This window comes from Phasianus colchicus, chromosome 36, assembly GCF_987193195.1.
Source record: "Phasianus colchicus chromosome 36, bPhaCol1.hap1.1, whole genome shotgun sequence".
In the NCBI taxonomy this organism is placed as follows: domain Eukaryota; kingdom Metazoa; phylum Chordata; class Aves; order Galliformes; family Phasianidae; genus Phasianus; species Phasianus colchicus.
Window position 1 is genome coordinate 1,280,934 of NC_143471.1, and position 18,679 is coordinate 1,299,612.

General features: G+C 63.7%; 1 protein-coding gene across 2 annotated transcripts; it reads right to left on the reverse strand.

The window, feature by feature from the left end:
- Positions 1 to 6,310: 6,310 nt before the first annotated feature.
- TRAPPC1 (trafficking protein particle complex subunit 1) lies at positions 6,311 to 17,703 on the reverse strand. Of its 2 annotated transcripts, none has more exons than XM_090129433.1 (5): positions 17,545 to 17,614; positions 13,829 to 13,927; positions 12,172 to 12,242; positions 10,226 to 10,364; positions 6,311 to 6,498 (listed from the first exon to the last, which is right to left on the reverse strand). In XM_090129433.1, exons 2-5 carry the CDS (start codon positions 13,925 to 13,927, stop codon positions 6,370 to 6,372), a joined length of 438 nt encoding a protein of 145 aa, XP_089985559.1. In that variant the 5' UTR covers positions 17,545 to 17,614; the 3' UTR covers positions 6,311 to 6,369. The 2 variants fall into 2 exon arrangements, with proteins under 2 accessions (XP_089985559.1, XP_089985558.1); XM_090129432.1 differs by lacking the exon at positions 17,545 to 17,614 and adding an exon at positions 17,617 to 17,703 and having other exon boundaries at positions 6,313 to 6,498.
- Positions 17,704 to 18,679: the final 976 nt, after the last annotated feature.

Genomic DNA, 18,679 nt, shown 5'->3' on the forward strand with positions numbered 1-18,679 from the left:
CCACGTGTCCATCTGTCCGTGTGTCCCTATGGCTGTATGTCCGTCTGTCCGTCTGGCTGCGTGTCCGTTTAGTCCGTGTGTCTGTCTGTCCGGCTGTGTGTCCGTATGGTCGTGTGACTGTGTCCATCTGTCCGCGTGTCCCTATGGCTGTCTGTCCGTCTGTCCGTCTGGCTGTGTGTCCGTCTGTCTGCGTGTCCATGTGTCCATCTGTCCGTGTGTCCCATGGCCACGTGTCCACCTGTCCGTGTGTCCCTATGGCTGTGTGTCCGTGTGTCCGTCTGTCTGTGTGTCCATCTGTCTGTATGGCTGTGTGTCCATGTGTCCGTCTGTCTGTGTCTGCATGGCCGTGTGTCCATCTGTCCGTACAGCTGCATGTCCGTATGGCTGTGTGTCCACGTGTGTCCATCTGTCCGTATGGCAGTGTGTCCGTCTGTCCGTCTGTCTGTGTGCCCGCGTGTCCTCCTGTCCGTGTGCCCCCGTGTCCGTGTGTCCCCCTGTCCGTGTGTCCCATGGCCGTGTGTCCTCCTGTCCGTCTGTCCCTACATCCCCATATCCCAGTGTTTGTGTCCCCGTGTCCGTGTGTCTCCATGTCCGTTTGTCCGCATGGCCGTGTGTCCCGTGGCCGTGCGTTCCTCTGTCCGTGTGTCCTCGTGTCCGTGTGTCCCCCTGTCCGTGTGTCCTCCTGTGTGTCCCTACATCCCCATATCCCGGTGTCCGTGTGTCCTCCTGTCCGTGTGTCTCCATGTCTGTTTGTCCCCATGGCTGTGTGTCCCTGTGTCCCCATGTCCGTTTGTCCTCCTGTCCGTGTGTCCCCATGGCCGTTTGCCCCCGTCTCCGTATGTCCTTCTGTCCATGTGTCCCCATGTCTGCTTGTCCCTCTGTCTGTCTGTCCCCATGGCTGTGTGTCCTGTGGCCGAGTGTCCGTGTGTCCCCGTGTCCGTGTGTCCTCCTGTCCGTGTGTCCCCACGTCTGTTTGTCCCCGTGTCCGTGTGTCCCTACATCCCTGTATCCCAGTGTCTGCGTGTCCGCATGGCGGTGCGTCCTCCTGTCCGTGTGTCCCCATGGCCGTGTGTCCCATGTCTGTGTGTCTCATGTCCGTGTGTCTCATGTCTGTGTGTCCCCATGTCCATTTGTCCCCATGTCCATTTGTCCCCTTGTCCGTGTGTCCCCGTGTCTGTGTGTCCCCATGTCCGTGTGTTCCCTTGTCCGTATGTCCCCATGTCCGTGTGTCTCATGTCTGTGTGTCCCCTTGTCCATGTGTCCCATGTCCGTTTGTCCTCGTGTCTGTGTCCCCGTGTCCGTGTGTCTCATGTCTGTGTGTCCTCCTGTCCGTGTGTCCCCATGTCTGTGTGTCCCCATATCCAGGTGTCCCCGTGTCTCTGCATTCCCATGTCTGTGTGTCCCCGTGTCCGTGTGTCCCCATGTCCGTGTGTCCCCGTGTCCGTGTGTCCTCGTGTCCGTGTGTCTCATGTCCATGTGTCCCATGCCCGTGTGTCCCCATGTCCGTGTGTCTCATGCCCATTTGTCCTCGTGTCTGTGTCCCCGTGTCCGTGTGTCTCATGTCTGTGTGTCCCATGTCCCCATGTCCGTTTGTCCCCATGTCCATGCGTCCCTGTGTCTGTGTGTCTCATGTCCGTTTGTCCTCATGTCTGTGTCCCCATGTCCGTGTGTCCCCGTGTCCGTGTGTCCCCATGTCCATTTGTCCCCACGTCCATGTGTCTCATGTCTGTGTGTCTCGTGTCCATCTGTCCCCGTGTCCATGCGTCCCCATGTCCGTGTGTCCCAACGTCTGTGTGTCCCCGTGTCCATGTGTCCCTGTGTCCACATGTCCCTGTGTCCGTGTGTCTCATGTCTGTGTGTCCCCATGTCCATGTGTTCCTGTGTCCGTGTGTCCTCATGTTCCTGTGTCCCATGTCTGTGCGTCCCATGTCCGTATGTCCCCATGTCCATGTGTCTCATGTCCGTGTGTCCCCGTGTCCGTGTGTCTCATGTCCCCATGTCCATTTGTCCCCATGTCCGTGTGTCCCCGTGTCCGTGCGTCCCATGTCCCTGTGTCCGTGTGCCTCATGTCTGTGTGTCCTCCTGTCCGTGTGTCCCCATGTCCGTGTGTCTCATGTCTGTATGTCCCTGTGTCCCAAGTCCGCATTCCATGTCCGTGTGTCCCCGTGTCCGTGTGCCCCCGTGTCCGTGTGTCCCCACATCCATTTGTCCCCGTGTCCGTGTGTCCCCTTGTCCATGTGTCTCATGTCCCCATGTCCATTTGTCCCCACGTCCGTGTGTCCCCATGTCTGTGCGTCCCATGTCCCTGTGTCCGTGTGCCTCATGTCCGTGTGTCTCCTGTCCGTGTGTCCCCATATCCATGTGTCCCCGTGTCCGTTTGTCCCCATGTCCGTGTGTCTCATGCCCGTGTGTCCACGTGTCCTTGTGTCCCTGTGTCCGTGTGTCTCATGTCTGTGTGTCCCATGTCCATTTGTCCCCACGTCCGTTTGTCCCCGTGTCCGTGTGTCAGTGTGTCCCCATGTCCGTGTGTCTCATGTCCATGTGTCCCCATGTCCGTGTGTCTCATGTCTGTGTGTCCCTGTGTCCGTGTGTCCTCGTGTCCGGGTGTCTCATGCCCGTTTGTCCTCGTGTCTGTGTCCCCGTGTCCGTGTGTCTCATGTCTGTGTGTCCCATGTCCCCATGTCCATTTGTCCGCGTGTCCATGCGTCCCACGTCCGTGTGTCCCCGTGTCTGTGTGTCCCCATGTCCGTATGTCCCCATGTCCGTATGTCCCCATGTCCGTGTGTCCCTGTGTCCCCATGTCCATGTGTCCTCATGTCCCTGTGTCCCAAGTCTGCGTCCCATGTCCGTGTGTCCCCGTGTTTTTGTGTCCCCATGTCCGTGCGTCCCATGTCCGTGTGTCCCCATGTCCGTGTGTCCCCGTGTCCGTGTGTCCCTGTGTCCGTGCGTCCCATGTCCGTGTGTCCCCATGTCCGTGTGTCCCTGTGTCCGTGCGTCCCATGTCCATGTGTCCCCATGTCCGCGTGTCCCATGTCCGTGTGTCTCATGTCCGTGTGTCCCCGTGTTTACGTGTCCCCATGTCCGTGTGTCCCCGTGTCCGTGTGTCCCATGTCTGTGTGTCCCTGTGTCCGTGTGTCTCATGTCTGTTTATCCCCATGTCCGTGTGTCCCCATGTCCGTGTGTCTCATGTCCGTGTGTCCCCATGTCCGTGCGTCCCCGTGTCCGTGTGTCCCCATGTCCACGTGTCCCATGTCTGTGTGTCCCTGTGTCCGTGTGTCCCCATGTCCGTGTGTCCTTGTGTCCGTGTGTCCCCAAGTCCTTGTGTCTCATGTCTGTGTGTCCCATGTCCATGTGTCCCCATGTCCGTGTGTCCCCTTGTCCACATGTCTCATGTCCGTTTGTCCTCGTGTCTGTGTCCCCGTATCCGTGTGTCTCATGTCTGTGTTTCCCCGTGTCCGTGCGTCCCCCCACCCCTCGCCCCCACCCCTCGCACAGCACAGCTCCGACCCCACCTTTATTCACCCTCACCCCACAGACGGGGGCCGACCCCACAAACGGCCCTAAGGAGGGCGGGGGGGGCTTTGGGGCCGGGGGGATCTTTGGGGTCATCATCTGTGGGGTCGGGGGCTGGGGGGGTTTGGGGTCGGGGGATTTGGGGTGGGGGGCTGTGGGGTCAGCGGGAGCATCGACGTCACGGGATGTGGGGTTGGGGGGCTTTGGGGTCGGGGGATTTGGGGTGCTTTGGGGGCAGGGATTTGGGGTGGGGGGTTTTGGGGTCAGGGGATTTGGGGTTAGCAGGAGCATCGAGGTCACAGGATGTGGGGTTGGGGGCTTTGGGGTGGGGGGGTGCTTTGAGGTCGGGGATTTGGGGTGGGGGATTTTGGGGTCAGGGGTTTTGGGGTGGGGATGCTTTGGGGTCAGGGGATTTGGGGTCAGCGGGAGCATCGAGGTGACAGGATGTGGGGTTGGGGGCTTTGGGGTCGGGGGATTTGGGGTGTGGGGTTTTGGGGTCAGGGACTGTGGGGTGCTTTGGGGGCGGGGCTTTGGGGTGGGGGGTTTTGGGGTCAGGGGTTTTGGGGCGGGGGGGATTTGGGGTCAGAGGCTGTGAGGCTTTAGGGTCAGTGGCTGTGGGGTGGGGGGTTTGGGGTCTGGGGCTGCAGGGTGGGCAGTGCTTTGGGGTCAGGAGCTGTGGGGTGGGGAGTTTGGGGTGGGGGGGTTGAGGTCGGGATTTGGGGTGGGGGAGGCTTTGGGGTCAGGGTCTGTGGGGTGCTTTGGAGTGAGGGGCTGTAGGGTGGGGGGTTTGGGGTGGGGGTGCTTTGGGGTCTGGGGCTGTGGGGTTTTGGGGTCAGGGGCTGTAGGATTTTGGGGTGGGGGGATTTGGGGGTGAGGGACTTTAGGGTGGGGGGTTTTGGGGTCAGGGGCTGTAGGGTGCTTTGGGGTCGGGTTGTGAGGCACTTTGAGGTGAGGGGCTGTGGGGTGGGGGGCTGTAGGGTTTTAGGGTGGGAGGTTTTGGGGTGAGGGGCTGTAGGGGTTTGGAGTGGGGGGGTTTTGGGGTCAGTGGATTTGGGGTCAGGGGCTGTAGGGCACTTTGGGGTGGGAGGATTTGGGGTCAGGGGTTGTAAGGCACTTTGGGGCTGTAGGGTGGAGGGTTTTGGGGTGAGGCGCTTTGGTACGAGGGATTGTAGGATTTTGGGGTGGGAGGGTTTTGGGGTGGGGGGTTTTGGGATCAGAGGCTTTGGGGTCTGGGGTGGGGGGATTTGGGGTGAGGGGCTGTAGGGTTTTGGGGTGGTGGGGTTTTGGGGTGGGGGGCTGTAGGGTTTTGGGGTCGGGGGTTTTGGGATCAGGGGCTTTTGGGTCTGGGGCTGTGGGGTTTTGGAGTGGGGGGTTTTGGGGTGAGGGGCTGTAGGGTTTTGGGGTGATGGGCTTTGGGGTGAACGGCTGTAGGGTGGGGGGCTTTGGGGTGGAGGGGTTTTGGGGTCAGGAGTTTTGGGGTGAGGGGGTTTGGGGCTCAGGGGCTTTGGGGTGGGGGGCTGTAGGGTTTTGGGGTCAGGAGTTTTGGGGTAGGGGGGTTTGGGGCTCAGGTGTTTTGGGGCAGGGGGATTTAGGGTTTTGTGGTGGAGGGGTTTTGGGGTCAGGGGTTTTGGGGTGGGGGGTTGTAGGATTTTGGGGCGGGGGGATTTTGGGCTCAGGGGTTTTGGGGTGAGAGGTTGTAGGGTTTGGGGTTCAGGAGTTTTGGGGTGGGGGGGTTTGGGGGTCAGGGGCTTTGGGGTCTGGGGCTGTGGGGTTTTGGGCTCAGGGATTTGGGGCTCAGGGGCTTTGGGGTGGGGGGCTGTAGGGTTTTGGGGTGGGGGGGTTTTGGGGTCAGGGGTTTTTGGGTGAGAGGTTGTAGAGTTTTGGGTCAGGAGTTTTGGGGTGGGGGGGTTTGGGGGTCAGGGGCTTTGGGGTCTGGGGCTGTGGGGTTTTGGGGGTGGGGGGGTTTGGGCTCAGGGATTTGGGGCTCAGGGGCTTTGGGGTGGGGGGCTGTAGGGTTTTGGGGTGGGGGGGTTTCGGGGTGAACGGCTGTAGGGTGGGGGGCTTTGGGGTCAGGGGTTTTGGGGTGGGGGGGTTTTGGGCTCAGAGATTTTGGGCTCAGGGATTTTGGGGTGAGGGGCTGTAGGGTTTTGGGGTGGAGGGGTTTTGGGGTCAGGAGTTTTGGGGCGGGGGGGTTTTGGGCTCAGGGGTTTTGGGGTGGGGGGTTGTAGGATTTTGGGGTGGGGGGGTTTTGGGCTCAGGGATTTGGGGCTCAGGGGCTTTGGGCTCCGGGGCTTTGGGGTGGGGGGCTGTAGGGTTTTGGGGCGGGGGGCTTTTGGGGTGGGGGGCTGTAAGGCTTGGGGGTCAGGAGTTTTGGGGTGGGGGGGTTTGGGGGTCAGGGGCTTTGTGTCTGAGGCTGTGGGGGTTTTGGGCTCAGGGGCTTTGGGCTCCGGGGCTTTGGGGTGGGGGGCTGTAGGGATTTGGGGCGGGGGGCTTTTGGGGCGGGGGGCTTTGGGGTGGGGGACTGTAGGGTTTTGGTGTCAGGAGTTTTGGGGTGGGGGGGTTTGGGGGGTCAGGGGCTTTAGGGTCTGAGGCTGTGGGGTTTTGGGGGTGGGGGGGGTTTGGGCTCAGGGGTTTTTGGGGTGGGGGGGTTCTGGGGTCAGGTGTTTTGGGGCTCAGGGGCTTTGAGCTCCGGGGCTTTGGGGTGGGGGGCTGTAGGGTTTTGGGGTCAGGAGTTTTGGGGTGGGGGGGTTTTGGGCTCAGGGATTTGGGGCTCAGGGGCTTTGGGCTCCGGGGCTTTGGGGTGGGGGGCTGTAGGGTTTTGGGGCGGGGGGCTTTTGGGGCGGGGGGCTTTTGGGGTCAGGCGGCGCGGGGCGCGAAGAAGGGCAGGCTGCGCACGAAGGCGTCCAGGCGGCTGCGGAACAACTCGCTCTGCACCGGCTGCCGGGGGGGGCACAGCGGGTTCTTCACCACCAGCTCCACAAACAGCTGCAAAATTTGGGGGGGGGGCTCACAGCTGGGACCCCCCCCCCTCCCCCCTCAAAGGACCCCCAACTCCTCCCAGGAACCCTCAACCCCCTCCCTTCAAGGAGACCCCAAACTCCCCCCACCCAAGGGATCCCACGTGGACCCCCCCCCCACGGACCCCCAACACCTGTGGGGGACCCCCCCCCAATTCCCCCCCCCCCCCTTATGGAGCCCGACCCCCCCCCCCAACCCCCAGGGTCTCCCACCCCTCCCAGGGACCCCCAAGGACCCCCCCCTCAAAGGAACCCCCCCCCCCAGGGAATCCCAACACTTGTTGTGCCCCCCCCCTCACCCAGGGACCCCCAACCCCCCCCCCCCAGGACCTCCCCCATCCACCAGGACCCCCCTCCCCCCCCCACAGACCCACAAGGAGCCCCCCTCAACCCCCCCCCCCAGGGACCCCCCCCCAAAGGAAACAGACCCCCAGTACGTTTTAGCGTCCCCCCCCCTTATGGAGCCCCCCCGCCCCACGTGGGACCCCCCCTCCACTCAGAGACCCCCCCCAAGGGACATCCACAGGGACCCCCTCCCCCCCCCACCAAGAGACTCCCACCCCTCCCAGAGACCCTCAACGACCCCCCCCCCAAAAGGAAACCCCCCCCAAAGACCCCCCCCAAGGAACCCCCCCCCAAAGGAAACACCCCCAAGACCCTCCCCACAAGGACCCCCCCCCAAAGGAAACCCCCCCTCAAAGCCCCCCCCCCCAAGGCCTCTGTGGGGTTTTGGGGTGGGGGCTTTTTGGGGTCTTTTATAGGGGCTGGGGGGGTCAGGAGGTTTTTGGGGCTGGGGGTTTTAGGAGTGGGGGGGGTTGGGGGCTTTTTTGGGGTCGGGGGGCTTTTGGAGGAACTTTTTTGGGGGGGTCAGGAGCTTCTTGGGGTTTTTGGGGTGGGGGGGGCTGTTGGGGTCAGGAGGGCAGCTTTTAGGGTTTGATATGGGGGGGTTGGGGGCCTCTGTGGGGTTTTGGGGTGGGGGCTTTTTAGGGTCTTTTATAGGGGCTGGGGGGGTCAGGAGGTTTTTGGGGCTGGGGGTTTTAGGACTGGGGGGGTTTGGGGCTTTTTTGGGGTCGGGGGGCTTTTGGGGCAACTTTTTTGGGGGGGGTCAGGAGCTTCTTGGGGTTTTTGGGGTGAGGGGGGGTTTTGGGGTCAGGAGGGCAGCTTTTAGGGTTTTACATGGGGGGGTTGGGGGCCTCTGTGGGGTTTTGGGGTGGGGGCTTTTTAGGGTCTTTTATAGGGGCTGGGGGGGTCAGGAGGTTTTTGGGGCTGGGGGTTTTAGGAGTGGGGGGGTTTGGGGGCTTTTTTGGGGTCGGGGGCTTTTGGGGGGGGTCAGGAGCTTTTTGGGGTTTTTGGGGTGGGGGGGCTTTTGGGGTCAGGAGGGCAGCTTTTAGGGTTTTACATGGGGGGGTTGGGGGCCTCTGTGGGGTTTTGGGGTGGGGGGGTTTGGGGCCTTTGGGGTGGGGGCTTTTTGGGGTCTTTTATAGGGGCTGGGGGGGTCAGGAGGTTTTTGGGGCTGGGGGTTTTAGGAGTGGGGGGGTTTGGGGCTTTTTTGGGGTCGGGGGCTTTTGGGGGGGGTCAGGAGCTTTTTGGGGTTTTTGGGGTGAGGGGGGGTTTTGGGGTCAGGAGGGCAGCTTTTAGGGTTTTACATGGGGGGGTTGGAGGCCTCTGTGGGGTTTTGGGGTGGGGGCTTTTTAGGGTCTTTTATAGGGGCTGGGGGGGTCAGGAGGTTTTTGGGGCTGGGGGTTTTAGGACTGGGGGGGTTTGGGGGCTTTTTTGGGGTCGGGGGGCTTTTGGGGGAACTTTTTTGGGGGGGTCAGGAGCTTCTTGGGGATTTTGGGGTGGGGGGGCTTTTGGGGTCAGGAGGGCAGCTTTTAGGGTTTGATATGGGGGGGTTGGGGGCCTCTGTGGGGTTTTGGGGTGGGGGGGTTTGGGGCCTTTGGGGTGGGGGCTTTTGGGGTCATTTTTGGGGGCTGGGGGGGTCAGGAGGTTTTTGGGGCTGGGGGTTTTAGGAGTGGGGGGGGTTGGGGGCTTTTTTGGGGTCGGGGGTTTTTGGGGGGGGCAGGAGCTTTTTGGGGTTTTTAGGGTGGCGGGGCTTTTGGGGTCAGGAGGGCAGCTTTTAGGGTTTTACATGGGGGGGGTGGGGGCTCTATGGGGTTTTGGGGTGGGGGGGTTTGGGGCCTTCGGGGTGGGGGCTTTTTAGGGTCTTTTATAGGGGCTGGGGGGGTCAGGAGGTTTTTGGGGCTGGGGGTTTTAGGAGTGGGGGGGTTTGGGGGCTTTTTGGGGGTTGGGGTTTTTTTGGGGGGGGTCAGGAGCTTTTTGGGGTGGGGGGGCTTTTGGGGTCTGGAGGGCAGCTTTTAGGATTTTACATGGGGGGGGCTGGGGGCCTCTGTGGGGTTTTGGGGTGGGGGCTTTTTGGGGTCATTTTTTGGGGGCTGGGGGTGTCAGGAGGTTTTTGGGGCTGGGGGTTTTAGGACTGGGGGGGTTTGGTGGCTTTTTTGGGGTCGGGGGGCTTTTGGGGGAACTTTTTTGGGGGAGTCAGGAGCTTTTTGGGGTTTTTGGGGTGAGGGGGGGTTTTGGGGTCAGGAGGGCAGCTTTTAGGGTTTGACATGGGGGGGGTGGGGGCTCTATGGGGTTTTGGGGCGGGGGAGTTTGGGGCCTTTGGGGTGGGGGCTTTTTGGGGTCTTTTATAGGGGCTGGGGGGGTCAGGAGGTTTTTGGGGCTGGGGGTTTTAGGACTGGGGGGGTTTGGGGGCTTTTTTGGGGTCGGGGGTTTTTGGGGGGGGTCAGGAGCTTTTTGGGGTTTTTAGGGTGGGGGGCTTTTGGGGTCAGGAGGGCAGCGTTTAGGGTTTGATATGGGGGGGTTGGGTGCCTCTGTGGGGTTCTGGGGTGGGGGGGTTTGGGGCCTTTGGGGCCTTTGGGGTGGGGGCTTTTTGGGGTCATTTTTAGGGGCTGGGGGGGTCAGGAGGTTTTTGGGGCTGGGGGTTTTAGGAGTGGGGGGGGTTGGGGGCTTTTTTGGGGTCGGGGGTTTTTGGGGGGAGGTCAGGAGCTTTTTGGGGTTTTTGGGGTGAGGGGGGCTTTTGGGGTCAGGAGGGCAGCTTTTAGGGTTTTACATGGGGGGGCTGGGGGCCTCTGTGGGGTTTTGGGGTGGGGGGGTTTGGGGCCTTTGGGGTGGGGGCTTTTTAGGGTCTTTTATAGGGGCTGGGGGGTCAGGAGCTTTTTGGGGCTGGGGGGGTTATCTCTCCGCTCTTTTGGGGTGGAAATGGGGAGGGGGGGGGTGCAGAGGGGGGGGCTTTTTCTTCATCAGGGTCCTTATTTTTTTTTGGGTGGGGGGGCTTTTTTTGGGGGGGGGCTTTTTGTCCTTAGGATCTTTACTTTTCGGGGGGGGGGGAGACATTTGAGGGCTGTTTTCGGGGTCTGGCTGCGCATCTCTCCGCTCTTTTCGGGTGGAAATGGGGGGGGGGGGGGGTTGCAAGGGGGGCTTTTTGTCATCAGGGTCCTTATTTTTTTTTGGGGGGGGGCACTTTTTTGGGGGGGGGGCTTTTTGTCCTCAGGATCTTTACTTTTGGAGGGGGGGGGGCAGCATTTGAGGGCTGTTTTTGGGGTCTGGCTGCGCATCTCTCCGCTCTTTTCGGGTGGAAATGGGGAGGGGGGGGGGCGGGCTTTTTAGGTTTTTTTTTTTCTGGGGGGGGGTCTCACGTTGCTGTAGATGTGGTGCAGGGCGTCGCGGGCGCTGGCCACGCTGAGGTCGGTGTTGAGCGCCAGGCGCAGCCCGGTGGGCGTCTCGTAGTAATGCAGCCGGTATTTGCTGGTGTGGAACGACACGAAGCCGTCCCGCCTCCGCAGATAAGGACCCCCCCCCGCAATAAGAGCGGACCCCCCCCCCCCCTTCAAAATAATAAGCGGACCCCCCCCGGAATAAAAGCGGACCCCAAACCGCAAAATAAAAATGACGCCGCCGCCCCCAGCCTCAAAAAGTCCACCTCCCCCCCCCCCCCCCGTTAATTCGCATCCCCAAATCCAAACCCGTTTCCATCCCCGCCGCTCCACCCCCCCCCCATAGCACAATTTTTGGGGTCACCCCCCCCCCGTCCTTCTCCAAAGACCTCCGTTTTCCCTAAAGACCCCCACCATCCTCAAGACCCCCCCCTTCCCCAAAGACCCCCCATCCTAAAGACCCCCCTTCCCCCAAAATCCCCCATCCTAAAGAACCCCCTTCCCAAAGACCCCCCCTAAAGACCCCCCCTTCCCCAAAGACCCCCCCTTCCCCCAAAACCCCCCATCCTAAAGACCCCCCTTCTCCAAAGCCTCCCCCTAAAGACCCCCCCCTTCCCTAAAGATCCCCCCTTCCAAAGACCCCCCATCCAAAGACCCCCCCTTCACCAAAGACCCCCCCAAACCCCCCCCATCCTAGAGACCCCCTTTTTCCCCAAAGACCCCACCCAAACTAAAGACCCCCCCTTCCCCAAAGAGCCCCTTTTTCCCCAAAGACCCCCACCTTCCCGAAAGACCCCCGCTTCCCCAAAGACCCCCTTTTACCCTAAAGACCCCCCCCTTCCTAAAGACCCCCCCTTCCCAAAGACCCCCCCCCAAAGACCCCCCCCTTCCCTAAAGATCCCCCCTTCCCAAAGACCCCCCCATCCAAAGACCCCCCCTTCACCAAAGACCCCCCCAAACCCCCCCCATCCTAGAGACCCCCTTTTTCCCCAAAGACCCCCCCCATCCTAAAGACCCCCCCTTCCCCAAAGACCCCCTTTTACCCTAAGCACCCCCCCTTCCTAAAGACCCCCACCATCCTCAAGACCCCCCCCTTCCCCAAAGACCCCATCCTAAAGACCCCCCCTTCCCTAAAGACCCCCCCAAACCCCCCCCATCCTAAAGAGCCCCCCCTTCCCCGAAGACCCTCCCTAAAGATCCCCCCTTCCCAAAGACCCCCCATCCAAAGACCCCCCCTACCCCAAAGACCCCCCCAAACCCCCCCATCCTAGAGACCCCCTTTTTCCCCAAAGACCCCCACCTTCCCCAAAGACCCCCCCCCATGCTAAAGGCCCCCCCCTTCCCCAAAGACTCCCCCAAAGACCCCCCCTTCCCCAAAGACCCCCTTTTTCCCCAAAGACCCCCCCATCCTAACGACCCCCCGCTTCCCCAAAGACCCCCTTTTACCCTAAAGACCCCCCCCTTCCTAAAGACCCCCCCCTTCCCAAAGACCCCCCATCCAAAGACCCCCCCTTCCTCAAAGACCCCCCCTTCCTAAACACCCCCTTTTTCCCCAACCCCCCCCCATCCTAAAGACCCCCCCTTCCTAAAGACCCCTCCCTTCCTAAAGACCCCCCCCCCCCTTAACACCCCCCTTCTCCCTCCCCACCTCTGCTCCCCGGTGCTCCCTGGACGCCCCCCCCCCCCTTTTTAGGATCCCCCCCATCCCTACAGACCCCCCCCCACCCCCTACGGACCCCCCCCCCCCACCTTCCATTTGTGCCCCCCCCCCATTACTCCTCCCTCTGGTCCTCCCACTCAGCCCCCAAATCCCCCCCCCCAGGGCCCCCCCAAAATCCCCAAAATCCCCCCCCCCCATCTCTCTGCCCCCCAACGCCCCCCCCCCAAACCGTGCCCCCCCCCCAGCCCGTGCCCCCCCCCAAGGATACATGTCGGTGGGGCTCATTTTGCCCACGAAGGAGCGCAGGGAGAAAAGCATCCCAAACATCAGCTTGAATTCCTGGGGGGGGGGGAACCCCAAAAAACACACAATTAACCCCCATCTGACCCCCCCCCCCCCCCGAATCCCCCAACCCCCATTTCCAGCCCTGGGACCCCCGGTTTTCCCCCAAACAACCCCCAGCTCCTTCATGCCCCCCCCCCATAAAATCCACCCCCCCTCCCCCCTCATTCCCAGCCCTGGGACCCCCATCCCCCCCCCCCCCAGGACCCCCAATTTTCTCTTCTCTGGAATCCCCCCCCCCCCATTTCCAATCCTGGGACCCCCATTTCCCCTCCCCCCCCCCCCCCAGTGACATCAATTACCCCCCCCCCCGGCATCCCCATTCTCCCCCCCAGGACCCACATTCCCCCCCCTCAGCACCCCAATATCCCCCCCCACGACCCCCAACAGCCCCCCAGGAACCCCATTCCCCCCCCCTTCCCCCAGGACCCCCAGTTTTCCCCTCTCTGGAACCCCCCCCCCTCAATTTCCAACCCTGGGACCCCCATTCTCCCCCCCAATTCCCCCCCCATCCAATTCCACTCCCCAATACTCCCACTCTCCCCCACACCCCCCCCCCCCAGGACCCACATCCCCCCCCTCAGCACCCCAATATCCCCCCCCACGACCCCCAACACCCCCCCACGACCCCCATTCCCCCCCAATTCCCCCCCCTCCATCCTTCCCCCCCCCAATTCCCCCCCCCCCAATTCCACTCCCCAATACCCCCACTCTCCCCCACAGCGCCCCCCCCCAGGCCCCACATCCCCCCTTACAGCACCCCAATATGCCCCCCCCCACGACCCCCAACACCCCCCAGGACCCCCATTCCCCTCCCCCCCCCCCCAATGACCCCCAGTTTTTCCCCTCTCTAGAACCCCCCCCCTCATGGGACCCCCATTCTCCCCCCCAATTTCCCCCCCCCATCCAATTCCGCTCCCCAATACCCCCATTCTCACCCATAGCCCCCCCCCAGGACCCAGATCCCCCCCCTCGGCACCCCAATATCCCCCCCCCCCCCACGACCCCCATTCCTCCCCCAATTCCCCCCCCCCATCCCCCAATCCCCCCCCATCCAATTTCGCTCCCCAATACCCCCACTCTCCCCCACAGCCCCCCCCAGGTCCCACATTCCCCCCCACATCACCCCAATATCCCCCCCCACGACCCCCAACACCCCCCCACGACCCCCATTCCCCCCCCAATTCCCCCCTTTCCTCCTTACCCCCCAGTTCCCCCCCCCCCCATCCAATTCCACTCCCCAATACCCCCATTCTCCCCCCACAGCCCCCCCCCAGGACCCACATCCCCCCCATAGCACCCCAATATCCCCCCCCACGACCCCCAACACCCCCCCACGACCCCCATTCCCCCCCCCCTTCCCCCAGGACCCCCAGTTTTCCCCTCTCTGGAACCCCCCCCCCCTCAATTTCCAACCCTAGGACCCCCATTCACCCCCCAATTCCCCCCCATCCAATTCCACTCCCCAATACCCCCAATCTCCCCCCCCCCCCCCCCCCAGGACCCACATCCCCCCCCCCCCATCACCCCAATCTCCCCCCCCCACGACCCCCATGCCCCCCCCCCCCCCCCAGGCCCCCCACCTCCTCCTTCGGGATCCCCGCCTGCCTCCTGCGGTGCCACTCGCTGTAATGCAGGCAGGCCCCGGAGCGGTCGAAGATGTACAGATTGTGGATGGTCATCTGGGGGGGGGCAGGGGGGGGGCGTGCACTCAGTGACCCCCCCACAACGCCAGGGAGGGTGGGGGGACCCCAACGTCACCTATGGGAACCCCAAACCCACACCCATAGGGGGATCTGGGGGGGGGAATCTCCAATCCCCCCCCAGCATCCTTCACTGCCCCCCCCCCCCGCCCCCCCCAGCAACCCCACTGACCCCCCCCGCCCCCCCCAGCACCCCCCACTGACCCCCCCCTCACCCCCCAGCACCCTTCACTTGACCCCCCCCCAATGACCCCCCACCCCCCCCAGCACCCTCCACTGACCCCCCCCTCGGCCCCCCCAGCACCCCCCACTGACCCCCCCCCCCCAGCACCCTCCACTGACCCCCCCTCACCCCCCAGCATCCCCCACTGACCCCCCCCCCCCAGCACCCTCCACTGACCCCCCCTCACCCCCCAGCATCCCCCACTGACCCCCCCCCGCCCCCCCCAGCACCCCCCACTGACCCCCCCAGCACCCTCCACTGACCCCCCCCCTCACCCCCCAGTACCTTCCACTGACCCCCCCCACTCCCCCAGCACCCTTCACTGACCCCCCCCCCCCCACTGACCCCCCCGCCCCCCCCAGCACCCTCCACTGACCCCCCCCTCGGCCCCCCCAGCATCCCCCACTGACCCCCCCCACTGACCCCCCCAGCATCCCCCACTGACCCCCCCCCAGCACCCTTCACTGACCCCCCCCCCCACCGACTCCCCCCGGCCCCACAGCATCCTCCACTGACCCCCCCAGCCCCCCCCCAGCATCTCCCACTGACCCCCCCCTCATCCCCCAGCACTCTTCACTGACCCACCCCCAATGACCCCCCCCACCCCCCCAGCACCCTCCACTGACCCCCCCAGCATCCCCCACTGACCCCCCCCAGCACCCTCCACTGACCCCCCCCTCACCCCCCAGCACCCTCCACTGACCCCCCCAGCATCCCCCACTGACCCCCCCCCAGCACCCTCCACTGACCCCCCCCTCATCCCCCAGCACCCTCCACTGACCCCCCCGCCCCCCCCAGCATCCCCTACTGACCCCCCCCAGCACCCTTCACTGACCCCCCCTGCCCCCCCAGCACCCCCCACTGACCCCCCCAATACAACCCCCCGCTCCCAGTTACCCCAGTGCCCCACCAGTGCTCTCCCGCTGCCCCCCCCACCGCTCCCAGTACGCCCCAAAGCCCCCCCCCACCTCCCAGTAACCCCCCCAACCCCACTACTCCCAGTATCTCCCAGTCCCTCCCAGTTCAGCTGCTCCCAGTCCCTCCAGTACTCCCAGTACCCCCCAGTTCCTCCCAGTACCCCCCAACCCCACAGCTCCCAGTATCCCCCAGTAGCTCCCAGTCTCCTCACCTTCTGCCCTCCCGCTCTTCCCAGTCCCTCCCAGTATCCCCCAGTACCCCCAACCCCACTACTCCCAGTATCCCAGTCCCTCCCAGTATCCCCCAGTCCCTCCCAGTTCAGCTGCTCCCAGTCCCTCCAGTTCTCCCAGTACCCCCCAACCCCACAGCTCCCAGTATCCCCCAGTAGCTCCCAGTCTCCTCACCTTCTGCACTCCCACTATTCCCAGTCCCTCCCAGTGCCCCCAACCCCACTACTCCCAGTCCCTCCCAGTACCCCCCAGTGCCCCCAACCCCACTACTCCCAGTATCCCAGTCCCTCCCAGTTCAACTGCTCCCAGTCCCTCCAGTTCTCCCAGTACCCCCCAGTCCCTCCCAGTACCCCCCAGTCCCACAGCTCCCAGTATCCCCCAGTAGCTCCCAGTCTCCTCACCTTCTGCACTCCCACTATTCCCAGTCCCTCCCAGTGCCCCCATCCCCACTACTCCCAGTCCCTCCCAGTACCCCCCAGTCCCTCCCAGTTCAACTGCTTCCAGTCCCTCCAGTACTCCCAGTCCCTCCCAGTAGCTCCCAGTCTACTCACTTCTGCACTCCCACTATTCCCAGTCCCTCCCAGTGCCCCCAACCCCACTACTCCCAGTCCCTCCCAGTACCCCCCAGTCCCTCCCAGTTCAACTGCTCCCAGTCCCTCCAGTTCTCCCAGTCCCTCCCAGTAGCTCCCAGTCTCCTCACTTCTGCCCTCCCCCTCTTCCCAGTCCCTCCCAGTATCCCCAGTGCTCCCAACCCCACTACTCCCAGTATCCCCCAGTCCCTCCCAGTTCAGCTGCTCCCAGTCCCTCCAGTACTCCCAGTACCCCCCAGTTCCTCCCAGTACCCCCCAACCCCACAGCTCCCAGTATCCCCCAGTAGCTCCCAGTCTCCTCACCTTCTGCACTCCCCCTCTTCCCAGTCCCTCCCAGTATCCCCCAGTACCCCCAACCCCACTACTCCCAGTATCCCAGTCCCTCCCAGTATCCCCCAGTCCCTCCCAGTTCAGCTGCTCCCAGTCCCTCCAGTTCTCCCAGTACCCCCCAACCCCACAGCTCCCAGTATCCCCCAGTAGCTCCCAGTCTCCTCACCTTCTGCACTTCCACTATTCCCAGTCCCTCCCAGTGCCCCCATCCCCACTACTCCCAGTCCCTCCCAGTACCCCCCAGTCCCTCCCAGTTCAACTGCTTCCAGTCCCTCCAGTACTCCCAGTCCCTCCCAGTAGCTCCCAGTCTCCTCACCTTCTGCCCTCCCCCTCTTCCCAGTCCCTCCCAGTATCCCCCAGTGCCCCCAACCCCACTACTCCCAGTATCCCAGTCCCTCCCAGTATCCCCCAGTCCCTCCCAGTTCAGCTGCTCCCAGTCCCTCCCAGCACCCCCCAGTCCCACAGCTCCCAGTATACCCCAGTATCCTCCAGTAGCTCCCAGTGCCCCCAGTATCCTCCAGTCCCCCCCAGTGCCCCCAGTACCTCCCAGTCTCCTCACTTCTGCACTCCCCCTATTCCCAGTCCCTCCCAGTACCCCCCACCCCCACTACTCCCAGTATCTCCCAGTCCCTCCCAGTTCAGCTGCTCCCAGTCCCTCCAGTTCTCCCAGTACCCCCCAGTTCCTCCCAGTACCCCCCAACCCCACAGCTCCCAGTATCCCCCAGTAGCTCCCAGTCTCCTCACCTTCTGCACTCCCCCTCTTCCCAGTCCCTCCCAGTATCCCCCAGTACCCCCAACCCCACTACTCCCAGTATCCCAGTCCCTCCCAGTATCCCCCAGTCCCTCCCAGTCCCTCCAGTTCTCCCAGTACCCCCCAGTCCCTCCCAGTACCCCCCAACCCCACAGCTCCCAGTATCCCCCAGTAGCTCCCAGTCTCCTCACCTTCTGCACTCCCACTATTCCCAGTCCCTCCCAGTGCCCCCAACCCCACTACTCCCAGTATCCCAGTCCCTCCCAGTATCCCCCAGTGCCTCCAACCCCACTACTCCCAGTATCCCAGTACCTCCCAGTATCCCCCAGTATCTCCCAGTGCCCCCCAACCCCACTGCTCCCCGTACCGCCCAGTGCCCCCCAGTACCTCCCAGCCTCACCGTCTGCCCTCCCACTATTCCCAGTATCTCCCAGTCCCTCCCAGTGCTCCCAGTATCCCCAATGCCCCCCAGACCCACTACCCCCAGTAACTCCCAGCGCTCCCAGTATCCCCGCATCCCACCTCCCCCAGCGCCCCCCGATCCCATTATCCACCTCCTCCAGCCCCTCGTATTGCTCCCAGTTCGCTCCCAGTTCGCTCCCAGTGCTCCCAGTTCCCCCACTCACCCCGGCACCGCCGTTATCTCCTCTCCACCGCCCTCACTTCCGCCCTCACTCCCATTCAGCCCTGCACCGCTACTTCCGCTTCCGCCCTCACCCAACATGGCGACGACGGGCAGAGAGTGGATAGCGAGGGGGAGTGGGCGGGGCCAAGCAATGATTGACAGCCCGGCCTCAATTTGGGTTGAAACCCCCCCTAAATCCATCCGCCCCCCCCCCCACATTTTGGGGTAAAAAGCGCCACTTTTGGGGTCTCATCCCCCCAACAACCGATTTCTCTACCCCCCCCCATTCACATTTTGGGGCAAAAATCCCCACTTTTGGGTTTCCTCCCCCCATTTCCCCCCCCCAACCTCACACCCCATACGATGCCCCCCCCCTCCCCCCCCCCATTCCCATTTTTTTGGGGCAAAAATCTGCCACTTCGGGGCTCCCACCCCCCTGATATCCCCTCCCCCCTTTTACCCCCCCTGCCCCCCCCGAACCTCTTACCCCATATAATGACCCCCCCCCTCAAATCCCCACTTTTGGGGCAAAATCTGCCACTGCCCGCCCCCCAAATCCATCCTCACCCCCCCCGTGTCCCCCCCCAGCTCCCCTTTATTTTGCCCCCCCCCCCCCAATTCCTCTTTTAGGGCCAAACCCACCATTTATTCCCCCCCCCCCAAATTTCCCCCCCCCACGCCCCCCACCTCCCAGCTCCCCCCCCCCCTCCCATCCCCCACCTCCCATCATCACCCACTGCCTCCCCCCCCCCCCCCCCCAATTAATCCGATTATCCCCAGGAGCCGGAGGAGGAGGTGGGGGGATGGGGGTAGCTGGGTGGGGGGGGGGGGGGCAGATTAATTCCCCCCCCCCCACTCGGAGGCACACGAGCACCCTGGGGGCAGCTGTCGCGCGGGCACCCAGGAGGCGCCTGGGGGGGCAGCGGCCCCCCCCCCCCCCAGCTGGCTGCACCCACCCAGGGGGGGCGTGGGAACAGGTAGGGACCCCCCCCCCACACCAACCCCCCCCTCTCAGCACCCCTTCACTCCTGAGCCCCCCCCCGCCGCCCCCCCCCCCAATGGGA

Bases quoted from the DNA above. Each gene is read 5' to 3' on its own strand.
- TRAPPC1 (XM_090129433.1), bottom strand. From the start codon at position 13,927: ATGACCATCCACAATCTGTACATCTTCGACCGCTCCGGGGCCTGCCTG. The intron at 12,243-13,828 runs GTGGGGGGCCTG...CCCCCCCCCCAG, and splicing joins CGGGGATCCCGAAGGAGGAG to GAATTCAAGCTGATGTTTGG. The intron at 6,499-10,225 runs GTGAGACCCCCC...CAAATTTTGCAG, and splicing joins TGCACCACATCTACAGCAAC to CTGTTTGTGGAGCTGGTGGT.